The 24,896-nt window shown below is 42.7% G+C and overlaps 1 protein-coding gene across 1 annotated transcript in view; it reads left to right on the top strand.

Annotated features, from left to right (window-relative positions):
* Positions 1 to 15,663, top strand: part of LOC117359741 (pulmonary surfactant-associated protein D-like) — a 38,260-nt gene extending 22,597 nt beyond the window's left edge. The window contains exons 5-6 of the mRNA XM_033942959.1: positions 5,494 to 5,565; positions 15,287 to 15,663. Of these exons, the coding sequence (XP_033798850.1) occupies positions 5,494 to 5,565; positions 15,287 to 15,663 (449 nt within the window). The remainder of the gene's footprint in view (positions 1 to 5,493; positions 5,566 to 15,286) is intronic.
* Positions 15,664 to 24,896: the final 9,233 nt, after the last annotated feature.

The following is a 24,896-nucleotide window of genomic DNA, read 5'->3' as shown; positions in this document are numbered from 1 at the left end:
TAACCAGTCAGAACACAGCCATAACTTCTCACCAATGTGTTCCATAGCTTAATACCTGCAATACAAAAAGCAGCAGCTCTGGTTTCAGCATATCTACTTCACATTATTGGTTCCAGCAACTTTTGATTTTCAGATCTCTGAGCTCTATTAGGCTTCTAAAGAACCAGCACATAAGAAGAGTGGTAGACAGTTTGATAAATTACAAAAATCACTTTATGTTGGCCTCGAAATGCAATTGGTAGCCAATACAATTTTTATCAAAACAGGTGTAATATGGGTTGTTCTTTCGACACTCAGAACTAACCTTGCTGCGGCATCTTCTACTAACTGTAACACCCTGTTCCTCATTTTAGAAACACCAAGTTAAAGAACGTTACAGTGGTCCAATCATGATACTATCCCTTGCACAACAGTTCTGAAATCAAAATGAGAGACTAACGATCTCAAATAGTAAACCGTATTTTTCGCTCCATAAGATGCACTTTTTCCACCCAAAAAAGTGGATGGAAAAAAGGGTGCGTCCTATGGAGCAAATAGCAAAATCCTCCTCCCCCCCTTACCTTCCAGGATCGCCGCCTACCCCTCGCCCGCTGCTGCCACTGGTTGCTCATTGCCGAAATTAGAAGAAGGTTAAGGGCAGGCAGGTGCAATGATTGCACACCACCGGCCCAGAAGCCTTACCCCCCGACGTCAATTCTCCCCAACGTCAGAATTGATGTTGGGGGTAAGGCTTCTGGGACGGCGGCATGCAATTGCTGCACCCGCCTGGCCCTTCCGTGTGCCGCTTCACTACCATGTCGGAGGTAATCTTCTTAGCCGGCGGCGTGCAATTATTGCACACGCCTAGTCTTTCCGGGTGCCACGCTGAGGTAATCTTATGGGTCAGCAGTGTGCAATCGCTGCACTTGCCTGGCCCATCCGGGTGCCATGCTGCTACCACGTCGGAGGTAATCTGGGTCAGCGGCATGCAATCGCTGCACACACCTGGGCCTTCTGGGTGCCACGTTGCTGAGCCAAGAGTCCCCCCCCCCCCACTGCTGCTGCTTTGGCGATGTGTCCTCACAGCAGCAGCAGTGAGAGGTAAGTAAAACCAGCGACCAGGCAGTCTTGGGGGAGGGGGGAAGAGGGCAGGCAGGCTTGTGGGGAGGGGAAAGAGGACAAAGGCAGGAAGGCATTGAGGGGGACATAAGAAGGAGGGAGGAAGGGACAATTGTTGGGCCTGAGGAAGGAAAGAAAGAAAGAAAGAAATCACCAGACCGGGGAGGGGGGAGGAGGGAGAGCTGGGACCTGCCTGCCTGCCCTGCCGAATTATAAATAGGGAGCAGGGAGAAGCTGGGCCTACCTGCGGGGAGGCCCGGAGGGGGGAGGTCTGCTTGCTTGTCTGGGGGGGATTTCAGGGATGGGGAGGCCTTCCTGCCTGGTGGGGCTGCCTAGGATGGGGAGGCCTGCTTACTTTGTGGGGGCTGCCTGGGAGAGGGTGCCTGCCTGCTTGGAGAGAGGAGTACTGCCTGCCTGCATGCCCTGTCCCTACCTGCCTGCCAGCCACTGGGCCTGCCTGTCCTGTCCCAGTCTACCACTAGACCACCATAGGGGGGACAGGGTGCAGAGCTTGGCAAGGAGTGTGGGGTTGGGTGCAGAGCCTGGCAGGGAGAATTTGGTTCAGAATATTTTTTTTCTTGTTTTCCTCCTCTAAATCTGGAGTGCGTCTTATGGAGCGAAAAATATGGTACCATGTGAAGTTGACCAAAACATGTCTTCTTTCCTTGTAATTCTTTCTCTCTCATTTCTCTTTCTTCTGTACCTCAGTTACTCTGATACCTTTTTCATCTGCTAGATCTCCTGGAGAGAGCAGTATCTCCCGGCCTGCTGTCTACCTCCGATATCACTTCCTGGGTGTGGATCCAGGAGGTGATGTTGGGGTAGGAGTCAATGCAGGCATGGCGGCGGTTTGGGGTTGCTGCTTGCACCGGGGGCACTGCAGAGGTGCAGAGGATGGGAGGCAGCATGTACATGCAGCAGTGGGAAGCGGGGAGGGGGTGGGAGCAGAGAAGAGGACAGGTGGTGCAACTCTACCAATATGGTGCCCGAGGAGGACCACCCCTGCCCTTACTATACCACTGGCACAGTGTCTCTCCCCTCCCTAATGACTAGAGGTCAGCAATCCCAGGTAATGGCTATTTATCCCCTCCATAGTTCCAGTCTGAAGAAGTGCAACTAGTTCTTGTTTCTAGTAAATAGGTGTTGGCATGAGCTACCACATTAATAGGCATGCATTAATTAGGAACTTAGCACATGACCTTTAATGGGGGAAATAGAAAATGTGCTAAAAGTGACCTCAGCATGTGGGAAAGTCCCACGCTACTGATACCACAGGCCAAATTTTAGCACAGCTTATTAAAAGAGCCCCATTGTAAACTCAATTGAATGTGTATCTAAAAAAAGGGTTTTACCTCAATTAATATAACATTGTCAATCAATGAATTTATAAGAAAATGAATTTGAAATGTGATATTTCCGCAATAAATAGAACTATGGAATTATGCAGCCCTCTGCAGATTTGCTATTTGATTGTTTCCTTGAACTATCATTAGGCTTGCAAGGACCACAAGGTCCACAGGGACTGCCAGGGAAGGTAGGACCAGCAGGTTTGAAAGGTGATAAAGGTTCAGAGGGAACTAAAGGAGAGAAAGGAAGCAGTGAAGGTGATGGTAAGTAGATCATTTCTATTGGGAAGAGTTAATACAAGGAAATATGCTGAGTCATTTTGGACATTGTAAGCCTTCAGATCTCATGACTGTGCAAAACGAACCACATGATAGGTAGTTATACATTTCAGACTGTAAAGGAGCATTAGAGCCTTAACACGCGCAATAGCGCACGTTAAATTCCTGAGCACGCTTGCCACTACCGCCTCCTTTTTAGGAGGCGGTAGATTTTTGGCTACCACACGCTATAGTGCATGGTAATTTTGTGCGTGCGCTAAAAACCCTAGAGCACCTTCATAAAAGGAGTCCTTAATGTCTCTTCTACATTCTTGTCATAATTTATCTACTTTATAAGATAGGCATTCATGCATTGGGAAAAGGTATACAAAAGTAAACTCTCACTCTCTTTCCTCCTTTTCCAATCATAAATATCTCTCTAACTGAAGATCCACTTTTCTCTTTCATAAACATCACAAAGCAAAATCTTAAAATCAGCTACTCTTAAAATAACCCACTGTACCACTGAAAATCTTGGACATTTCACAAAAATGCTGTAACAATTGTGTTTTCCATAATTTTTTCAATCTTAACCAGTCAGAACACAGCCATAACTTCCCACCAATGTGTTCCATAGCTTAATACCTGCAATACAAAAAGCAGCAGCTCTGGTTTCAGCATATCTACTTCGCATTATTGGTTCCAGCAACTTTTGATTTTCAGATCTCTGAGCTCTATTAGGCTTCTAAAGAACCAGCACATAAGAACAGTGGTAGACAGTTTGATGAATTACAAAAATCACTTTATGTTGGCCTCGAAATGCAATTGGTAGCCAATACAATTTTTATCAAAACAGGTGTAATATGGGTTGTTCTTTCGACACTCAGAACTAACCTTGCTGCGGCATCTTCTACTAACTGTAACACCCTGTTCCTCATTTTAGAAACACCAAGTTAAAGAACGTTACAGTGGTCCAATCATGATACTATCCCTTGCACAACAGTTCTGAAATCAAAATGAGAGACTAACGATCTCAAATAGTAAACCGTATTTTTCGCTCCATAAGATGCACTTTTTCCACCCAAAAAAGTGGATGGAAAAAAGGGTGCGTCCTATGGAACAAATAGCAAAATCCTCCTCCCCCCCCTTACCTTTCAGGATCGCTGCCTACCCCTCGCCCGCTGCCGCCTCTGGTTGCTCATTGCCGAAATTAGAAGAAGGTTAAGGGCAGGCGGGTGCAATGATTGCACACCACCGGCCCAGAAGCCTTACCCCCCGATGTCAATTCTCCCCAACGTCAGAATTGATGTTGGGGGTAAGGCTTCTGGGACGGCGGCATGCAATCGCTGCACCCGCCTGGCCCTTCCATGTGCCGCGCTGCTACCATGTCGGAGGTAATCTTCTTAGCCGGCGGCGTGCAATTGCTGCACATGCCTAGTCCTTCCGGGTGCCACGCTGCTACCACATCAGAGGTAATCTTATGGGTCAGCGGTGTGCAATCGCTGCACTTGCCTGGCCCATCCGGGTCCCATGCTGCTACCACGTCGGAGGTAATCTGGGTCAGCGGCGTGCAATCGCTGCACGCACCTGGGCCTTCTGGGTGCTATGATGCTGAGCCAAGAGTCCTCCCCCCCCACCTCTGCTGCTGCTTTGGCGATGTGTCCTCACAGCAGCAGCAGTGAGAGGTAAGTAAAACCAGCGACCAGGCAGTCTTGGGGGAGGGGGGAAGAGGGCAGGCAGGCTTGTGGGGAGGGGAAAGAGGACAAAGGCAGGAAGGCATTGAGGGGGACATAAGAAGGAGGGAGGAAGGGACAATTGTTGGGCCTGAGGAAGGAAAGAAAGAAAGAAAGAAATCACCAGACCGGGGAGGGGGGAGGAGGGAGAGCTGGGACTTGCCTGTCTGCCCTGCCAAATAAAAAATATGGAGCAGGGAGAAGCTGGGTCTGCCTGCGGGGAGGCCCGGAGGGGGGGAGGTCTGCTTGCTTGTCTGGGGGGCTTTCAGGGAGGGGGAGACCTGCCTGCCTGGTAGGGCTGCCTAGGATGGGGAGGCCTGATTACTTTGTGGGGGCTGCCTGGGAGAGGGTGCCTGCCTGCTTGGAGAGAGGAGTACTGCCTGCCTGCATGCCCTGTCCCTACCTGCCTGCCAGCCACTGGGCCTGCCTGTCCTGTCCCAGTCTACCACTAGACCACCATAGGGGGGACAGGGTGCAGAGCTTGGCAAGGAGTGTGGGGTTGGGTGCAGAGCCTGGCAGGGAGAATTTGGTTCAGAATATTTTTTTTCTTGTTTTCCTCCTCTAAATCTGGAGTGCGTCTTATGGTGAGGTGCGTCTTATGGAGCGAAAAATTTGGTACCGTGTGAAGTTGACCAAAACATGTCTTCTTTCCTTGTAATTCTTTCTCTCTCATTTCTCTTTCTTCTGTACCTCAGTTACTCTGATACCTTTTTCATCTGCTAGATCTCCTTCAGCATCTATTCCTCTTCTCCTCTTTCCTGACATCCCTTCTCTATCTCTCTCTTTCAATATCCCCTTTCCTTACCCATCCCTAAGATTCCATATCCATATTTTCTATCTTTCAGCAATCGTCACTATAATCTATTTCCTTCTAAAGGAAACAAATAAAATAACCTAACATTATTTAGTATGCAAATCCATACAAATTTATGTACCACATAATTTCTGAATTTAATATGCTTTGCTGTAGGATTTTCAAACCCTTGATAGAGAATTGAACAAAGAATTGACCCAGAAAACTGGAAACTGCATAAATCTATCTTTTATTTTTTTTGTAGGACAACAGTCTGTACAAAGTATGATTGAAAAACTTACTATTTTGCAAGACAACTTTAACAAATTAAAAAACGGTAAGATTACCTCTATTTGACATCCAAGCTAAAGTCAGGGCATAGTTTTGACCTTAGAGACCCTTATTCTAAAGTGCACTAAGCTCTAATGTGGCCTTAATGCATGAGAAAAAGCTTACTGCTAAACTAATTACAACATTTTATTTTATTTATTTTATTTGGGGGTTCTTTTTATTAAGATGTGCTAGCCAATTTAGGGGTCCTTATACTAAGGAGCGCTAGCCGATTTAGCGGGTGCTAAATAGCAAGCACTAAATGCTGCCATATCCATAGAATATAATAGGCGCTTTAGCATTTAGCGCACACTAATATTTAGCGCTCACTACATTGGCTAGTGCGCCTTAGTAAAAGAGGGGGTTAGTGAAGGAGGAAGTCATGCATTAGAATGTGCTAAGCTCATTTTTTGTGCATTTTAGATTGTTTTGGTAGTCTTTTGTTGCTACTACTTGATATAACTTTATATTTACTCCGACATTTAATAATTCCCTATGGACGTCGGAGCGATTACTGCAGCAGCAGCCACTAGAGTGGCTTTGTAAACAGGGGGGGGGTTGTTGTTTTTATTGCTTACAGTTTCATTTTTGCTATTGTTATTTTAGTATGCTTTATTATGTTTTGTATTGCTGTGCTATATTTTTTTGTTTTGATTGTATTTTATTTTGTTGAACTAATTTGTTTATTATTAATAATAATAATAATTTTTCTATACCACCATAGTCAAAGTGACTTCTAGGCGGTTCACATAGAAAGAAAGCTGGACAATCAGCGAATTACAAAATGCAAGAAGAAGGATGTTACATAATAAATTGGAGAAACATGGGGAAAGAATACATGAGAGAAGAAAGAAGTTACATAATACATTGGGGTCCTTTTTACAAAGCAGCATTAAAAAGTAGCCTGCGGTTTATCAGTAGCATGGGGTTTTCCACGTGCTGAGGCTACTTTTAACATGACTGTAAAATGGCTGCATTTCCCATTTTCTGAAAAAATTATTGCAAGCTAATTTCCCAATTAGCATGTGGCCATTAGTGCGGGAGTCCTTACCGCCACCTATTTACTAGATAGTAAGGGGGGATAATCAAACTGGCGCCTAAACTTAGGCACTGGTAGGCACCCTACTGAAGCCTAAATTAATTGAAAAACGCCATTAGAAATGGCAACAAATGACAAGGTTGAGGCGCCTACTGGTACCGAAATAAAAGACACTGGAATTGCACCTCTGTAGGCGCTGTAGGTTGCTGAATGCCAAAGTAGGCATGGCCAAAGCCATAAATGGCAAAGGAATAGGGGTCTGTCTTCCAGACAATATAAAAATTAATCGAATCAAGACTCAATGCGGAGCCATGTTTCGACAGACACCCGCCTGCATCAGGAGTCACAAATTCTTTATATCATGTAAATATTAAGGGGGAGATTCTAAAACCAGCGCTTAAGTTCAGGCACTAGTAGGCACCCTACCGATGCCTAAATTAATTGAAAACGCTATTAGAAATGGCAATATTGAGGCGCCTACTGGGCCTTAATAAAAGGCACGAGAATCACTTCTAACTAGGTGCTTTAGTGGCCAGTGCTTTTGTGGCTTTAGGCAATCTAAAGCACCTATGAAGGTGCGATTCACAAAAAGATAGGCACCAGAAATGTAGGCCCAGAAAACCCTGGCCTACATTTCTGGCACCTATCTGTGCTGGGGGATCACGACAATAGGCCGCAGCTGCCATCAGCTGATCATGGAGCAAGCAGGACTCCCCGAATCCGTTGTTTCAGGGAGTCCTGTTGGCTCAGCTGATTGGGGCTTCCCCTGCTGTGATCAACTCAGCTGGTAGTGAGAGCATCAGCGGGAAGGGGAGCATGCCTGTGATGTTCAGGGGAGGGGTGTAAATATGATTGGTGTTAACCGCTTTGACAATTTTTACGCAGTATATCAAATTTTAATAAATCTTGGAAACTTGGGAGTTCTGGCAGGAGGAACTGGGCAGCCCTCCTGCCGGCAATGTACGGGGCGCATGGGGGGTTTCTGGCAAGAGGGACTGGGTATCCCTCCTGCCGGCGATGTACAGGGGGTGGGGGGTTCTGGCAGGAGGGACTTGGCATCCTTTCTGCCGCCGATGTTTGGGCTGGGGATTCAGAAAAGAAATCCTTTTCTGTGATAAGCTCAGCAGCAACCCGATTTTCTAACTGGCGCCTGTGACATGGATGCCGGTTAGAGAATCGGATTATTAGGTGGGCTTAGGTAAGATTTTCTATAGGACGCCTGTGTGTGATTCTCAAAAGTTGCTTAGGCGGCTTCTGAGACTGGGTGTCCTATACAGAATCCTGGCCTTTGAGTCCAGGAAAGTGAATCTGAAATGCTTTTAATAAATTAATACATAATTCTCACATCAGAATATACAATTCCATAATTAGGATTTGCAGCTGGTCTTAACAAAGATTATTTTAGTTTAGTTTAGTTTAGTTTAGATAATAAACATTGACCAGAGGTAAAAGGATAGAAAGTTTTCTTGATTGGGGTGGGTTAAACAGAATAAACGTCCCAACAGTCATGGCTAGACTTATAGATTTATAATTAACATCCAATGGCCTGGCAATTTTGTCTAGTCATTGACCCCTTTTATCATGGACTAGCATTTCTTATATAAGATCTTTAGACATATGTCAAGAGATAGTGTTTTGAAGCCTAAGTATACACACCCTAAAGGAATACCCAATCAATCCTGGCATATAGGGATAGACTAAAAGGCGTATGGGTACAGACTAAAATGTATACAATATGTATACTTTGGAGGAAAGGCAGGAGAGGGGAGATATAATAGAGACTTTTTTTTAATACCTACATGGCATTAATATGCATGAAGCAAACTTCTTTCATTTGAAAGGAAGCTCTGGAATGAGAGGGCTTAGGATGAATTTAAAAGGTGATAGGCTCAGGACTAATCTAAGGAAATACTTTTTACAGAAAGGGTAGTAGATGCGTGGAACAATCTCCCACAAGAGATAGTAGAGATGGAGACTGTGTCTGAATTCAAGAGAGCGTGGGTTAGGCAAGTGGGATCTTTTAGAGAGAGGAAGCGATAATGGTTACTGTGGATGGGCAGACTAGATGGGCCATTTGGCCTTTGTCTGCCTTCATGTGTCTATGTTTCTATAAAAGGGCACAAGAAGGTTGTGTTGAGGACGGAAACACATGAGCTGGGGTATAGAGTATAAACAGACTGAAAAGAAACAGGGAAATACCAGTATAAAAACTTGATATCAACCAGTATATTTTTTCTAGCATAAAAAATGTTGGTCCTCAAATACCAGGCCACTCTTCAGAAGTGGAGTGATCACTTAGGAACCCACCCCACAGTTGACAGGCCCCCCTGCAACCAGCCACAGAATCCATGAATAGACAGCACCGAGTGTACAGAATCTGAGCTCTTTTATCAAGACTTTGGGAACATGGGTGTTTTTTATGAAGCAATAGTAAAGGTGCTGGTACTCAAAACCCCTGAGCGCAACTCAGACAATTTTGAACGGAATCTGATAGGTGATAAGAGCCAGTACTTTATGAATAGTAGGGGAGTTAAGTGATTGTGTTTCTTTGTGCTTAAGTAAATTGACCAAAGTATTCTTGATTAGCTAAAGTGCTATAGTATGAGCCTTTGAAAGAGGGAGTCACGGTAATCAAGGCATGAAAGAAACAAAGTGTACAGTAGAAGGTGTATAGCACAGTGATCAATCCAAGAGTGATATATGAGTCAAAATACAAATGATTATCTAAGGCCACAACCAGAACTTTAAAAGTGTCTGAAAGGGGACTATAATACCATTAATTATTATTATCAAGGAATGTAGAATAGGGAATCACACCATGAGAAGAACATGGTCTCACACTTTGATGGATTCGATTTTAGGACATTCCCATTAAGCTAGTCGGCTAGTTAGCCATCCAACCCTAAAGGCCTGCCAGTACAAAATATATATGAATAGAATTCTCGCCTTCCAAGCAGGTCAGCTTAAAAATTGGTTAGCCGATATTATCTCTCGCACTTCATCCTACCTAAACTTCAGGAAACTACTAAAAACTAACCTATTTATCCGATTTACATCCTTAAAACCTCTATGTCCATCCTTCGCTGCCGCCCCCCCCCCCCCACTTTTATCTTACCTTGTCCTATTTACTCATTTAATTTGTTTCTTCTTCTGCTGATTGTAAACCCCCCCCCCCCCGTTACTCCCCTCTACCCTATATTCTCTGACCGTACCCTTCTCATTACCTACCTCTTGGATCAAACTATACGCAGACTGTCTAGCCCTTCTTTGTTGTACCTATTTTTGCTCTGATTGTACCATTTGCTGATTGTCCAGCCATTCTTTGTTGTAAACCACCTCGAACTACTATTGGCTTTGGCGGTATATAAGAAATAAATTATTATTATTATTATTATTAGAAATGCAGAAATAAATATTAGTGTGAGATGGATCAACAGTACTAGAAAGTTGAACATCCTTGGCATATATGAGGAAGGTAAAACCCTAGGACTCTATACTGGTTGAGCCTAGAAAACATTAAACAGGATGGGACCCAATATAGAGCCTTGTGGCCCCCATAATATAAGGGGTACAAAGCATAAGTTTACTGGTGCAAACTCTTTGTGGGTTATAATATTTTAACCATGGATTTATAATGGCATGGACCACTATGTTCATACTCACATTTGTGTGGTTTTTTTTTCAATAAAGGGAGAGAGAGAATTCAGTCACCGTAGGTATAAGAAACAATAAAAGGCTCTTGTTTGTAAGCTCTCTTCATTGTAATCCGCTACCGAGGTTTTTCTGTTAACTCTTCATGGTTATATTGGCTCTTATATAATTGAACCTTTATAGGCATTGAGCGATCCAGAAATCCTAGATTAGATTAGAAAGGTTATATGAATTTGTGGGATCAAAGTAAGTGATGAATTGAGCAGTATCCCAATATTTTTCATCCGATATTTTGGCATCAGGTTTGTATGTGTCAAGAATCCACATGCAATAGCATAATAAGGGGTGGAGTCCACCCCAGGTGCCGTCTTTGGAAAGACACAGCACCCGTTCTCCTCTCTGCCCCCTCTCCCCCGCTGTCACATGCGCACGCCGCTTCCCTCCCTCGTACCTTGCGCTAGCATCAACCCCCAACCTGTCATGCCTGTGTCAGTTCTTCTGATGTAACTTCCTGGACCCGCACCTAGTAAAGTGATGTCAGAGGGAGAGCCCACACAGGCGCGACAGCAGGATGTGCCTGTGCCAGGAACATTAGGTATGGGGGGAAGGGAAGTGGCACACATACACGCATGGCAGTGGAGGTGGGGTGGGGGAAGGAGGATAGGGGATGGGCTATGCCACTGCCTAAGGCCCAGTTTGATTCTTTTTTGCCCTTTCTTGAGTTGCTGTTAGGCTGTCAATATACTTTAAAGGTTTAATCCAGACCCTATCTATTCTAACTTGCAACTCTTTGACACATATACTGCCCTAAGGAGAAGCACGGCTCTCCCACCTTTTGCTTCCTATGAGGAAACATAGGAACCAAGTGCTGCTGTATCTGAATTGAGGAAATCTTATGACAAGTACATAGAATTGTAGAATAGCAGTTGCCCTGCTGGTTCTTTCATGGGTAAGTCTACACCCTAAGACCCCAATTCTATAAACAGCATCTAAACCTGTGGTCTCAAACTCGCAGCCTGGTGGCCACATGCGGCCTGCCAGGTACTATTTTGAGGCCATCTGTTTATCATAATCACAAAGTAAAATGAAAGAGTTTCTTGATCATATGTCTCTTTAGCTATAAATGACAATATTATTAATAAGACTTAGCCAAAAGGAAAGATTTATAAACTATAAAGAGTTTTACCTCATGCAAAATTGTCATTTCTTTAATAAGACATTAACTCTTTTTTTCTGAGGCCCTCCAAGTACCTACAGATCCAAAATGTGACTCTGCAAAGGGTTTGAGTTTGGGACCACTGATCTAAATCATAGGTGCTGAAGAATGCAGTACATAGCACATGTCAATCAGGTTCAGCACTGCTTATAGAATCATGCCTAGCAGTGCTTAAAGTGGACAGGTGTAGGTAGGTGTTTGAATCTTAGGCACACTCTATTTATGCCAGGGTTTTCTTGGCCAAAATGCTGGAAATCCCTGTTGTAGTCTCGTGAGACCACGTGAACTCACAGCACGGCTCTGCACGGGGCAGGAGTGTAGGAAGATCGCTCCTGCCCCACATCATCACTAGACCACCAGGTAAAGTCAATGCTCCTGGGGCAGCTGCTCACCTCTTCAGCCTCCAATCGCCCTCCTCCGCTTCCGATCATCTCCTCCTCCTCCGAACACCTCCCTCCTTGCCCCGATCCAAGTCCCGGGGCCGTTTTTTTCGATATGGCCTGCAACGAGCAATTCTCAAGGGGGGGTCTGGGGAAAAAGAATTCATGAATAATCAAAACTGTGAAAATCGAAACCGCGAATAGGGAGGGGGAAATGAACCTCCTAGAAAATCATGCCTACATACCATCCCTAAGCATGCCTGCTTTCTGGTAGGTGCATTGGACTAAGCGCCTACCAATCTAATTGCCCACCATCCAATTAATTTTAATTTAAGTCAATTATGAGGCACTAATTTCTTGTTATTGGCATTGATTAAGCTTTTAAAATAATTAAACCCTCCCCCTTTACTAAACTGCAATAGCAGTTATTAACACAGGGAGCTGTGCTGAATGCTCCCGACATTCATATGAGCGTTGGGAGCAGCGCGGAGCATTCAGCGCAGCTCCCTGTGCTAATAACCTCTATTGCAGTTTAGTAAAAGGGAGAGGGGGTAAGTTAGGTGCCTAGATTGGCTAGGCACACTGATATAGGTTCCTAACTCTAGGCATCTTTATAGAATTTGGGCCTAAGTGCTACTGTTCCAGACATGCAAGAGGCATGTAAACAGAGGAACCTATATTATAGAATTGCCCTTACGGTGCCAATGAAAATTTGGTTATAGACCTTGTCAGTGGCACTTATCTGAATAGCAACCCTTGTTACCCAGATAAGTGCTGCTGAAATTTCTTGTTTTGTGGTAGAAAATTATAGATTTTCCTGATGTTTCTAGACCAGTGTTTTTCAACCGCTGTTCCGCGGCACACTAGTGTGCCGCGAGATGTTGCCTGGTGTGCCGCAGGGCCGCCATCAGGGCAGTACTACCAGTCCTGCATTCAGGGGCCCGGAGCTGACAGGGGGCCCGAGGCAGGGGCGCCAGTAGCTCGCCAAGGCAAAGTGAGTCGATCACCCAGGACTCACTTTGTCTTGGCGATCTAATCTATCGAGCCGATAAGTCTTCTTCTCCCCGACGTCAATTCTGCAGTCGGAGAGGAAGTTCGGGCCAGCCAATCGCTGCCTGGCTGGGCGGAACTTCCTCTCCGATTGCAGAATTGACGTCAGGGAGAGCATGCGTCGGCGTCGGCATCGGCTTTGGGGCCTGTTATCCATTGGTGGGTCCTGTTCCCCGATGGCAGCGGCAGTGGCAGTGGCTTGGGGAACGGCAGGGAGAAAGAAAGAAAGGGGGCAGGCAGGGAAACAGAAGGAAAGAAGAGAAACAGAAAAAAAGAAAGAAAGGTCAGGGAGAGAGGAAGAAAAAGTTGGGGGAGGGAATGAGGTGTGGAGGAGAGAAAGCATACAGGCTGATAGAAGGGAAGAAAGATTGGATGCACAGTCAGAAGAAGAAAGTGCAACCAGAAATCACCAGACAAGGTTGGAAAAATAATTTTATTTTAAATTTACCACAGTTTTCAAAGGAATTTGCCCAAATAACTTAATAGTTAACTGGGTAAATTCCCAGAGATGAAAACTTCCCTTCACTTACTATGCACAGTTCTGAATTTATATCTGCTGTCTATATTTTACAATATGGTCACCTTTTACTAAACCGCAATAGTGGTTTTTAGCGCAGGGAGCCTATGAGCGTCAAGAGCAGCGCTGGGCATTCAGCGCAGCTCCCTTGCGCTAAAAACTGCTATTGTGGTTTAATAAAAAGGATGGAGGGTATATTTGTCTATTTTTGTATGCTATAAAAACCAAATACAGAGAGAGACTGAGAGCTGTTGACGAAGAACTACGTGTGTGTCTTTCTTCGATTCCAGCCAGAATATCAGCTTTGTGTTCAGCCAAACAGGCCCAGGTTTCGCACTGAATAAAGTATTTTATAATTTTTCACTATTCTGTTTACTTAATATTTCATAATAAAGTAATTATAAAATACTTTCTTTGTGTTTATTTGATTCCTATTCAAGAGAATTACTTTATATATAGTCAATATAGGCACAGAGTTAAATTTTTTAACATTTTCTAATGGTGGTGTGCCTCGTGATTTTTTTCATGAAACAAGTGTGCCTTTGCCCAAAAAAGGTTGAAAAACACTGTTCTAGACTAACACAGGCAGGATATAAAAGTTTCAACAGCTAAACATAGTTTTCATGTCTTGGGGAGGCAATGTTTTTCCTTAAGTTCCCCACTAAATGTATAATTTCCTATTAGAAGGTTCAGGATTTTTTTTTTTTTTTTGAGCTAGGTCAGTTGGAAAGATTATGGTAAGATCGAGAAACTAAATAGTGTGTAATCATTTAGGTAGATACATTTATTAGTAAGATTTATTTCCTTTTAGTTGAGTCTCTGTTTGCCTTTTCCTGTGATGTGGACTTGAAATGTATTCTTAATGAATGTATATGTTTGAGTGAAATAAAAGAATCCTCCCCCTTTATCAATCCGCGGTAGGGTTTTTTTTAATCACCGGCTGCGGTGGTTAAAACTCAGACGCTCATACAATTCCTATGAGTGTTGGAGTTTTTACCAACGTGGCTGCCAATAAAAATCCCTAATGCGGCTTGAAAAAAACAGAGGGGGGGGCGGTGTAAACAAATAAGTGCTGCTATATATATATACAGTAAAACTTTGGATTGCAAGTAACATGGTTTGCAAGTGTTTTGCAAGACAAGCAAAACATTTTATTAAATTTTAAGTTTTTTTTAAATCTTTATTAATTTCCTAATATTAAAAGTGCATTGCAAAAATTTTAAACATAAATGAATCAGGAAAAGCACTTTAAATATACAAACATTCTGAAAACAATCATTTTCTCCCCCACCCGCTTCCTCTCATTCATCCATAAAAGTATAACCACATATAGAATTTCAATAAACTAAATACAAGAAATAATGACGCCATCCCACCTCCCTCCCTCCCACCCTGGATGTGTAAGGAATTAAATTTTAACTTGATATAAAAGCAATGTCCTGCAATACAAGTACATACAGTATATACGCGTCACATCATCACATCTGAGCCGATGGTTCTTCTTTCTCTGACGCTGCAGGCGTGTAGTGACTGTTCCAAATGAGCGAGGTCTTGCACTACAAGTACGTATAGTATTTCGTATTAAAGTTTTGGGGTTGTGGAACGAATCGTCTGAGTTTCCATTATTTCCTATGGGGATATTCGCTTTGATATACACGTGCTTTGGATTACAAGTGTGCTTCTGGAACGGATTATGCTCGCAAACCAAGGTTTTACTGTATATTAATTTGAGTGAAATAAATAAATAAAGGCTGCTGAATATCAGGCCCACAGTCTTTGAATATCTGGAAGGCTTGTAATTGAGGATGCACTGTGTAATTGATGAACAATTGTTATATGCACTGAAAGTATAATTTAACTCTTTTTGTGTTCAAGCTTTAATTTTCACTATAGGAAAAGAAGTTGGTAGTAAACTATATGTGACTAATGGTCTACAATATGAATATTGGACAGCAAGAAATATATGTTTTAGAGATAAAGGACAGATAGCCGCTCCAAGGACTGCTGATGAAAACGACGTTCTGCAAGAAATTGTATTAAAACATCAGAAAAAAGCCTTCCTTGGAATGACTGATATCGGGATGGAAGGAACCTTTCAGTATTCACTTGGTGAAGAAATTACTTATGCCAACTGGGATGAAAATGAACCAAATAACGCTCATGGAGATGAAAACTGTATAGAATTAGAATATGATGGAAAATGGAATGACGTATCTTGTTCAAAACAAAAGTTACTTATTTGTGAATTTTAAGTTTGGAAGAGGTTTATTTTTAATGTTATCCATATTAGTAGAATTAGGACACTTTTATCAATAATTATCACTAATTATAGAAAATAAAGCATCACCAATAGCACAAAATAATTTATCAAAAAAATATCCTAGAACAAACTGCAGTGAAGGTCATCAGTCAGGGCTAGATGAACTAAAAGTCGCTACCACATTAGCAAGAACTAATGCAAATTAATGCACATTATTTACTTCATTCCCCTTTTTCTGCAAATGGACCTGTTTACTTACAGTGCATGTTCATGTCAGTAGGTCACTAACACCCCTCCCCCTTCTTTTTACAAAACTGTAGCGTGGTTTTTAGCGCCAGCCGTGACAGTAACAGCTCCGACGCGCATAGGAATTCTATGAGCGTCAGAGATGTTACCGCCACAGTCAGCTTTAAAAAACGCGCTATAGTTTTGTAAAAGAGGGGGTAATGTAGCGCACATTATTAAATCGAGCCCTTAATATAGGGCACTTTGATTTCCAGCTTTTAAGTCAATAGAATCAGGGTACAGTTGTATGTTACAAACACAAACTCAAGAAAAACGCACTGTATGATAAATTTAGCAGAGAAACCTCATTCACACCATCTCGTCAAAATAAATAAAACAAGACAGCAACTGATAATATACACAAAAAATGGAGAAAACAGACCTCATACACGGACAGCCGGGATTATACAGTACCCTAAGCTATCCGCATCATCACTGGTCTGAAAAAAACTCCATACATTTATATACTCAATTTTTCATTTCATTCATTCATATCAGCTTCAATATTCAAAGTCTCTTTTAGAGGTTAGATCTGCCAAAATATAACAACAAAGGCAACAGCTTTTAAGTCATACATCTTAGAAAAGCAAAACTACAGAATTTATAACCAAGGATCCATTAAGCAATTATGCACTGCACAGCAACAGGCAAATTCTATACAGCTCACCTAAAGTTAGGTGCCTACATCGGCACTTAACATCCCATAATTGGCTGTAATTGGAATTAATTGAAAGTTAGGCACATAACTAGACAAACACAGTTCTATAAAAAGTAGGCGCCTAATCCAAATTGCCTGCCTAAAAGTGGGCATGGTTAGGGGCGGATTATGGGCGTGGCTTTGAGTTAGGGGCCTCTTTGTGAATTAGGCACTGTTAGGCACCTAACTTAAGTGCAGTTATTTAGCTGAAGAAAACCCTGGCATAAATAGGGTGAGCAACGATGCCTAGTAAGTACACTTACCCCCTGTTTTACTAAGGTGCGCTAACCGATTAGCACGCACTAATAGAATTAGCATGCATTAAACGCTAATACGTACATAGACTAACATGCATGCATTAGCATTTAGCACACGCTAAATCAATTAACGCGCGCTAATCACCTTATTAAAAAAGTGCCTTAGGCAGTGCTAAACACAATTCTATAAAGTGTATCTAACCAGTGGCACCCCTCTCTCACCCCCTCCATGCCACCCCCCGAGCTGCGTATGTGCGCACACCTTTTTATCTTCGGCGCGAGCAGCCACAAACTTGATGTCAGAGAAAGTGTCAAAGCCGATGTGAGCAGCAAGGGCATGGCTGCTTGTGCCTAATTTTAAAAGGTGTGGTGGAAGGGAAGGGGTGTGCACATGGCAGGGGGTGCAGAGAGCAGGAGGAGTGCCAGCACCCTGAGGGATACTGCACCTGGGTGGCTAGCACCGCCCCCCCCCCCACGCCCCCTCCGCACCCCCCTCCCCTACACCTAACTTTTATAGAATCACACTTAATGCCGTGCTAGTCAGCACTGAATTTTTAGATGCACTTTGTAGAATCAGGCCACAAATGTAGATACTACAGTAATAAGTGCTATAGTATGGAGGTGGATATTCAAAAAGATTATGCAGTTAAATTCAGAGTTAATTGCATAAATATTCTTGTTAAATTTGAGGCTGACCAATGAATATCTTTTTGCTGCCCAAGTGTTATCTGCACTGGAGTAGGGAAAAGAGGTAGTCTTGGGATGTGGCTTAAATTTGACCAGATGACAGCATGATAACATGTGGCATAATGCTCCTAGACACCATCTTAAAGGGGCAGTCCCCCTCCAACTAGAAACCCCCTGAAGACTTCCTTTTAAAGACCCCCACCCTGTAGATCTACTTATGTCAATCTATGGGACTTGACCTCTAGCTGTAGTCGAGAAATACTAATGTTAGGGGTAACGAGTGCATTTTGAACCAGGCTCAGATCTCCTAGAATGCCAAAAATTGAGAAAGGTACACATTAGAGGGACCTATAAGGGGGTAGGGTGTTCAGGGGTTTTCTTTAAGAGGAGTCTGTTCATGGGGTTGAGGTGAAAGGAGGAGGATGTGATCATATTTTAACCATGCAGTCTCTTTAAAGAAGGATCCCCTGGAGCATCAAATTGAGTGCTAGCCACCCCATGTTCTTGGGGACCTTAATAACTCTACTTGTGATGTTGATTACTAATTGCCTACTGAGTAGAAACAAGTTAGCGACTCCCGCAGTAAACTAACCCCCTCGTTTACTAAGGTGCGCTAACTAATTAGCGTGCACTAATCAAATTAGCATGCACTAAATGCTAATGCATCCATAGACTAGCATGCACACGTTAGTGTTTAGCACACGTTAATCGGTTAGCGCACCTTAGCAAAAGAGGGCCTAAGGTTGCAATAAAATGACATATCATGTCACATGCACGGGATAGTGGTGTATTTTCTTAAATTGGGAGCTATCCTTGAAACAGCATTTAATGCGAAACGTTGAATTCACATCGGGGCCCAATCAGTGTATCTTCTTAAGATGAGATAAGTTTTCCATGAAATTTATTTATATATTTATTCAAATTGTAAATGAAGCTGAAAAAATTGCTCTATAGGCCAACGAGGAGGCTGGCTAATGATAAGCTCCAGTGTTGCATGAAATAGAACATTCGAGTGTAGCCGCTGAGGCCATAGAAGTTGAATGAAATAGTCCTAGAGTGTTTTATGGAAAGGAAGAACTTAATAAATGATGAATGAATAATAATTCTGTAATCTAGAAGCAACATTGATAAAAGTTAAACATAATAGAGTGTGGCATCCTATATAATAAAACCCTAGAGCGTGCATGCGCTCTTGAAATTTCGTGATCCCTGCCGCTGTGATTTCTGATCCGTGGCCACCAATCCGACGGCAGGGAACATTTTGGCCACTCCCCTCCTCTCGCCCTCACTCACCATGGAAGCCAGGCAAGCTCTCTCACTGCCCGCGTCCATAGCAGGGAACACACCTCCCACCCTAACTCGCCGCTGCTGCTGCTGGTGCTGATCCTCCTCTAAAGAGCAGCCTGCGATGGTATCCGGCTTTAGCGAACCTCGCAGGCCGCTCTCCAACCTCGGTAGCACGTTCCCTCTGACGCACGGGATCGCGTCAGAGTGAATGTGCTACCGAGTTGGAGAGCGGCCTGCGAGGTTCGCTAAAGCTGGACACCATCGCAGGTTGCTCTTTACAGGAGGATCAGCCACCACGGGGATCGTGAGAAGAGCCGCCAGTACTTTGAAACTTGAAAAAGCAGCAGGCCAGTGCAAGGGAAGGAAGGGGGAGGGGCTGAACAGAGCAGGACTGCTCACGGTAAGAGAAGGGAATGGGGGGTGGGGGAAAATGCTGCTACTGCTTCAGCAGGGACCTGGAGGGGAAGGGAAATACCACTGCTGCTTCTGCAAAGGAAAGTGGGAGGAGGAGGGAGAAGGGAAGAGGGGGTGGGGGAAAATGCTGCTACTATTTCACAGGGATCTGGAGGGGAAGGGAAATATCACTTCTGCTTCTGCAAAGCAAAGGGGGGGAGAGAAGGGAATGGGGGGTGGGGGAAAATGCTTCTACTACTTAACAGGGACCTGGAGGGGAAGGGAAATACCGCTGCTGCTTCTGCAAAGGAAAGTGTGGGGGGGGAGAGAGACAAAGAAATACAGACAGAGAAAGGAGGCCAGGGAGAGAGACAGACAGAAATAAAGACAGACAGGGGACCAGAGAGACAGACAGAAAGAAAGACAGACAAAGGGTGCCAGGGAGAGAGAGAGAAAAATAGCAGGAGGGAGAGAGACAGAAAGGAAGAAAGAGACAGGAGCAGGGAGAAAGACATAAATAAAGAAAGACAGATAGGCATATATTCTAGCACCTGTTAATGTAACGGGCTTAAACACTAGTGAACTATATTGCTATTGATGAATTAAGCCTTCACTCATAAATTATTATATAGTAAAGCCATTTGTTTGTGATATCATTGTCACATGCATAATAAATTCACCCCTAAATGTTTAAGTATGTTGTATTCCTGTTTCAATAAAACTTATTGTAAAAATTCAGATGATTGTGCACTTGTAAACTAAACTATAAAGCATTTGCTCATCATGTTCAGTGTTCTTATAATCATTTTAAATCAGCCCTAATATGTTCATGCTCTCAATGATCATTTTAAGCAGTTTTTATGTCAATTTTTTATTTAAAAATCTCTATGGAATATATCTTAGATATGATTGTAGACCGATCAAACAATAAAAATGTTTATTTTGATTTTAAAGAAATTGAAACCTATACAATGAAATTTAATAGGCACATTAAGGGCTAAATTTTATATATGGCGCTGAATAAAGCGTTATTCTGTAAACCACAACTTACGCCCTCTTTTACTAAAGTGCGCTATGTTTTTTAGCGCGTGATAAATATTAGCATGCGCTAATCACATGCTAAATGCTAACACATGCATGTTATCCTATGGATGCATTAGCAGTTAGCGCATGCGTTGATTTAGCATGCGTTAAAACGCTTAGCGCACCTTAGTAAGAGAGGGCCTTAAAGTTAGGCACGGTATATAGAATAGTGCTTATGCTCAGGAAACATGGCTATGTTTAGGTGCAGTTCACGCACAAAATACAACTGTCTTACAAACACTGAAGTAGTAAAATATTAGTGGTTAGGGGGGTAATCATTTACCACAATTATAAACATGGCCTAAAAGACTCAACAAGCACTGATCCAACTCAAAGGGCTCCTTTTACTAAATCGCATTAGGGCTTTAACGCGGGAATAGCACATGCTATATTGTCGCGCGCACTAGACCTTAACGCCAGCATTGAGCTGGCATTAGTTCTAGAAGCGTAGTGTGCGGTAATTTCCTGCGTGCGTTATAAACGCTAGCGCACTTAGTAAAAGGAGCCCAAAGTTGCAACAGTGGTGCTCTTATTGTGTACGGCAGCACTATCATTGGCCAGGTTAGACCAAAAACAATTGAGCAAAAAACAAAAACCTTAAAAAAAAAAAAAAAAGAGGGAAATTCTCTTGCTCAGAAACAAACAGTCAAACCAATAAGATCAACCTCTCCCCAAAATAATAATATATGAAAACAAAATTTTCTGGTTTCAAATAGTCCAAAATAAATCAAATACACTGCTGAAAAGAACAAGTCACTTAAGGTTCCTTTTATTAAGGTGCGCTAATCGATTTAGTACACGCTAAATACTAAGGCATCCATTATATCCTATGGGCATCGTAGCTAATCTTTAGTGCGTGCTAAACCGGTTAGCGCACCTTAATAAAAGAACCCCTTAGCTGTTAGCCGTCACTCTCCCAGCAGGGATCTCTGAGCTAGGTTTGTGAAGCAGCAGAACACAATTTCTTTCACTGCAGCAACACTTCGAAGAAACAAAGACCAAAATCGCTCCAACAAAATTCCCCTTCAGGCCACATTCAGAAGTGCACCATCCCAAAAACTCAGCAAGGGCAGCCTTGTTTCGCAGGACACCAGGCTGCTGCGTCAGAAGAACAGGAGACAGACCGGAGAAAAGTTAGAAAAAATTGTGTTTACTAAAAAGCAGAACGCTGCCAAGCAGAACCAATCAACACTAAGCTCACATTTAAAGGTACATGCATTTCAAATGGAGAGAGACAAGCTCATCCTAGACAACACAGAATGCACTTAGCTTACAGCTCTCACTAACTAGAAGGACTTTCAAACTGTCCACATACAGATTGAAATAGTTAATAAGAAAAATGTCTGCCATTCAGTAGGGAAAAGAACAAACGGAGAGTACTTGCCTTGTGAGAGAGGAACAAGATAAGGAGAAAGATATGTTTTTAGTGTCCCCTGATGAAGGTACGGCAGATGCCGAAACTTGGATCCATGTTAGAATATTCTCATAATAAAGGTTTCTTATTGGTTGATTAGAACATCTCCTTTGCCATTCAATAGGACCATTTAGCCCTAAAGGCTAGGGTTACCAGATGTCAGGATTTCCCCCGACAACTCCTCCTTTTCAAGGACTTGTCCAGGGCTCCGGATGGCTTTTTAAAACCCGACACTTTGCCCAGGTTTTGAAAAGCTTCCAGCTAGCAGCAACGTTGGGATGGCCTCTGTTCATGCACAGATGCAATGTGGTGATGTCACCCATATGCATGTGACATCATCACGTCACACCAGCGCATGCGCAGGTGCCCTCCCGACAAGCGACCAGGTTCAGGGGTGGGGCTGGGAGCAGAATGGGGCATGACTCGGGCATAATGTGGTGGGCCAGGGACGGGCCATGGGCTCAGATTTTCATTCCCGAAAATCTGGGAAATCTACTAAAGGCTCCACCTTCTTAGTTCCAAAAATCCATTGTTCTTATTTCCTCCACCTCCACCTCTCTTCAACTGGGGTTGTGCAATAAATATACAGCTCTTCAAACTTATGCCCCCCATTCCACACAGAACAACACCAATGACTATCACCAGCTACACTCATGAATATTCATTCTGTCCTACATATTTAGAAGGGTTTTGACCACTCCACTGCACCGATATCGAAAACATTTCTTGCTACTGTCCTTTCTAGCATTCACACTGCTACTGTGAGGCAACTGTCCAAAACCATCCAGTCTCTCCTACTCATTAATATTGGTTTGTAGCATGATTACTCCTTATAGATGTTTCTTGGAACTCTGTCCATCACTGTTAGGGTTAAAAGTGTCACCTTTTTAAAAACATTTTCAGAGACCTCTTTATTGTAATGATACTATATAGAGCAACACAGGCAATTTTGATCAAACATCATCAGTTATGAATTCACAATGAAGGCAAAACATACAGTATATGAAAAATTACAAAGGTTAATATCACTACAGGTGAAAAGTATTTCATCCCTTTAGTCATATATCCCAACTACAAAGTAGCAGTAATTAGACATTAAACCACCTGCACCAAAAATTTCCCTTCCTCCTACTTACATGTAAAACAGAAGAAATGGTACTCCCATCAAATAACATAATAAGACTTGTACATCAATAAATAGTTTCCCCCAATCCACCACCTTGCTCTTCGATGCAGGGAAGATGTAATAGCTCCCCCTGCCATACCTGATGGTCAGATAACATTTTACAGGTAATTCCAAGGTCACTATTATTATTATTTTTTTTTTTTTTTACCATGGATGCCTAATGCATTGCCACTACTGATGAAGTTGTACATATGCCTTCTGGTCATTGGTCTTCAGTTTTTCTATCTTTGGCATTCCAGCAAACAATCAGATCTCCCCTTTTCATTTAATAAGAACATAAGACTAGTCTTACTGGGTCAGACCAATGGTCCATTAAGCCCAGTAGCCCATTCTCATGGTGGCCAATCCAGGTCACTAGTACCTGGCCAAAACCCAAGGTGTAGCAATATTCCATGCTACCAATACAGGGCAAGCAGTGGCTTCCCCCATGTCTTTCTCAATAACAGACTATGGACTTTTCCTCCAGAAACTTGTCCAAACCTTTCTTAAAATCAGCTACACTATCTGCTCTTACCACATCCTCTGGCAATATGTTCCAGAGCTTAACTATTCTGAGTGAAAAAATTTTCCTCCAATTGATTTTAAAAGTATTTCTTCCAGCTTTCATGCCCACTCCACTTCTGTTACATGCTATCTAAACACCATCCCCCTGTTTTACTAAGGTGCGCAAACTGATTCGTGCGTGCTAAGCACTAACGCGTCCATAGACTAACATGCATGCGTTAACGTTTAGCACGCTCTAATCGGTTGGTGCACCTAAGTAAAACAGGGCCTAAGTGTTCCTCAAGCATGTTTAATTTTTATCACGTTCACCTTGCAGTGCTTTTGTCAATAAGCTACTCCTGACATCCACCACTCTTTCTGGACGGAATTATCTTGTGTTTCCTTTGTACCTTCCTCTTTACATATTATGACCCTTTGTTGTGGAATTCCCCTTTCTATGGAAGATTTGACCTTATTATTAAAACTTTTCATATATTAAAAGTATTCTTTCATATAGTGAATTCATTTTGAATATCTAAGCAGTTATAATGATTGTGTTGTCGCTAATGTTGGCCATTCATTTGCTATTTACCCTTTTTTCTATCTTGAGGAAAAGTAAAAGTATGTTGAATAATATATCAAGGTCAATGAATGGTTTGTTACTCCATTATCTGCCTTTCCATTTCAGCTGAAGTTGTCCATCGCAGTGCCTGGAGCCTTCACTAATTGCCTTTTCCATAGCCTTCTATAGTCCCTGTGTCCCACATCATTTCTCTAAATTTTGCAGAGACTTTCCATATGACAATATAAGTAGTTTCATTTCATGTTATCCTAAACCAAAGTATGAAATGCCTGATACATATCGAAGCTGATCTTTATTGAGGATGTCTTGATATCGAAGCTGATCTTTATTGAGGATGTCTTGATATATATAATAATGTTATGAGCATTCCACTTCGCATGAAACGACAAATCAGGAAATAGGTGTTTGCAATCTTTTTTTTTTTTTTTAACAGTGTTCAATGCAAAGGCAGATTTTTACTTTTAAATTTAATACATTATTTAGTTTTTGAAATGTACCTATTTAAAACCCCCTTTTACAAAACCGCAATAGCAGTTTTTAGCGCAGGCCGGCACACTAACCCCTTGTTTTACTAAGGTGTGCTACGCATTTTCATGCACGTTTAATGCTAACGTGTCCATAGACTAACATACACACATTAGCATTTAGCACGTGATTAACATGCGCTAATATTTAGCACATGCTAAAATGCTTAGCGCACCTTAGTAAAGAGGAGCCCTAAATGCTCTGCACAGCTTTCGACACTTATAGAGTTCTTATGAGCGTCGGGAGCAGGGCAGAGCATTCAGCATGCTGGCCTGTGCTAAAAGCCACCATTGTGGTTTTATAAAAGGCGGGGTGGGGGAGGGTAAACGTTGGAAAGATAATCAA

Source organism: Geotrypetes seraphini, chromosome 4, assembly GCF_902459505.1.
Source record: "Geotrypetes seraphini chromosome 4, aGeoSer1.1, whole genome shotgun sequence".
NCBI classification, from domain to species: domain Eukaryota; kingdom Metazoa; phylum Chordata; class Amphibia; order Gymnophiona; family Dermophiidae; genus Geotrypetes; species Geotrypetes seraphini.
This window is presented reverse-complemented; position numbering and strand designations above follow the sequence as displayed.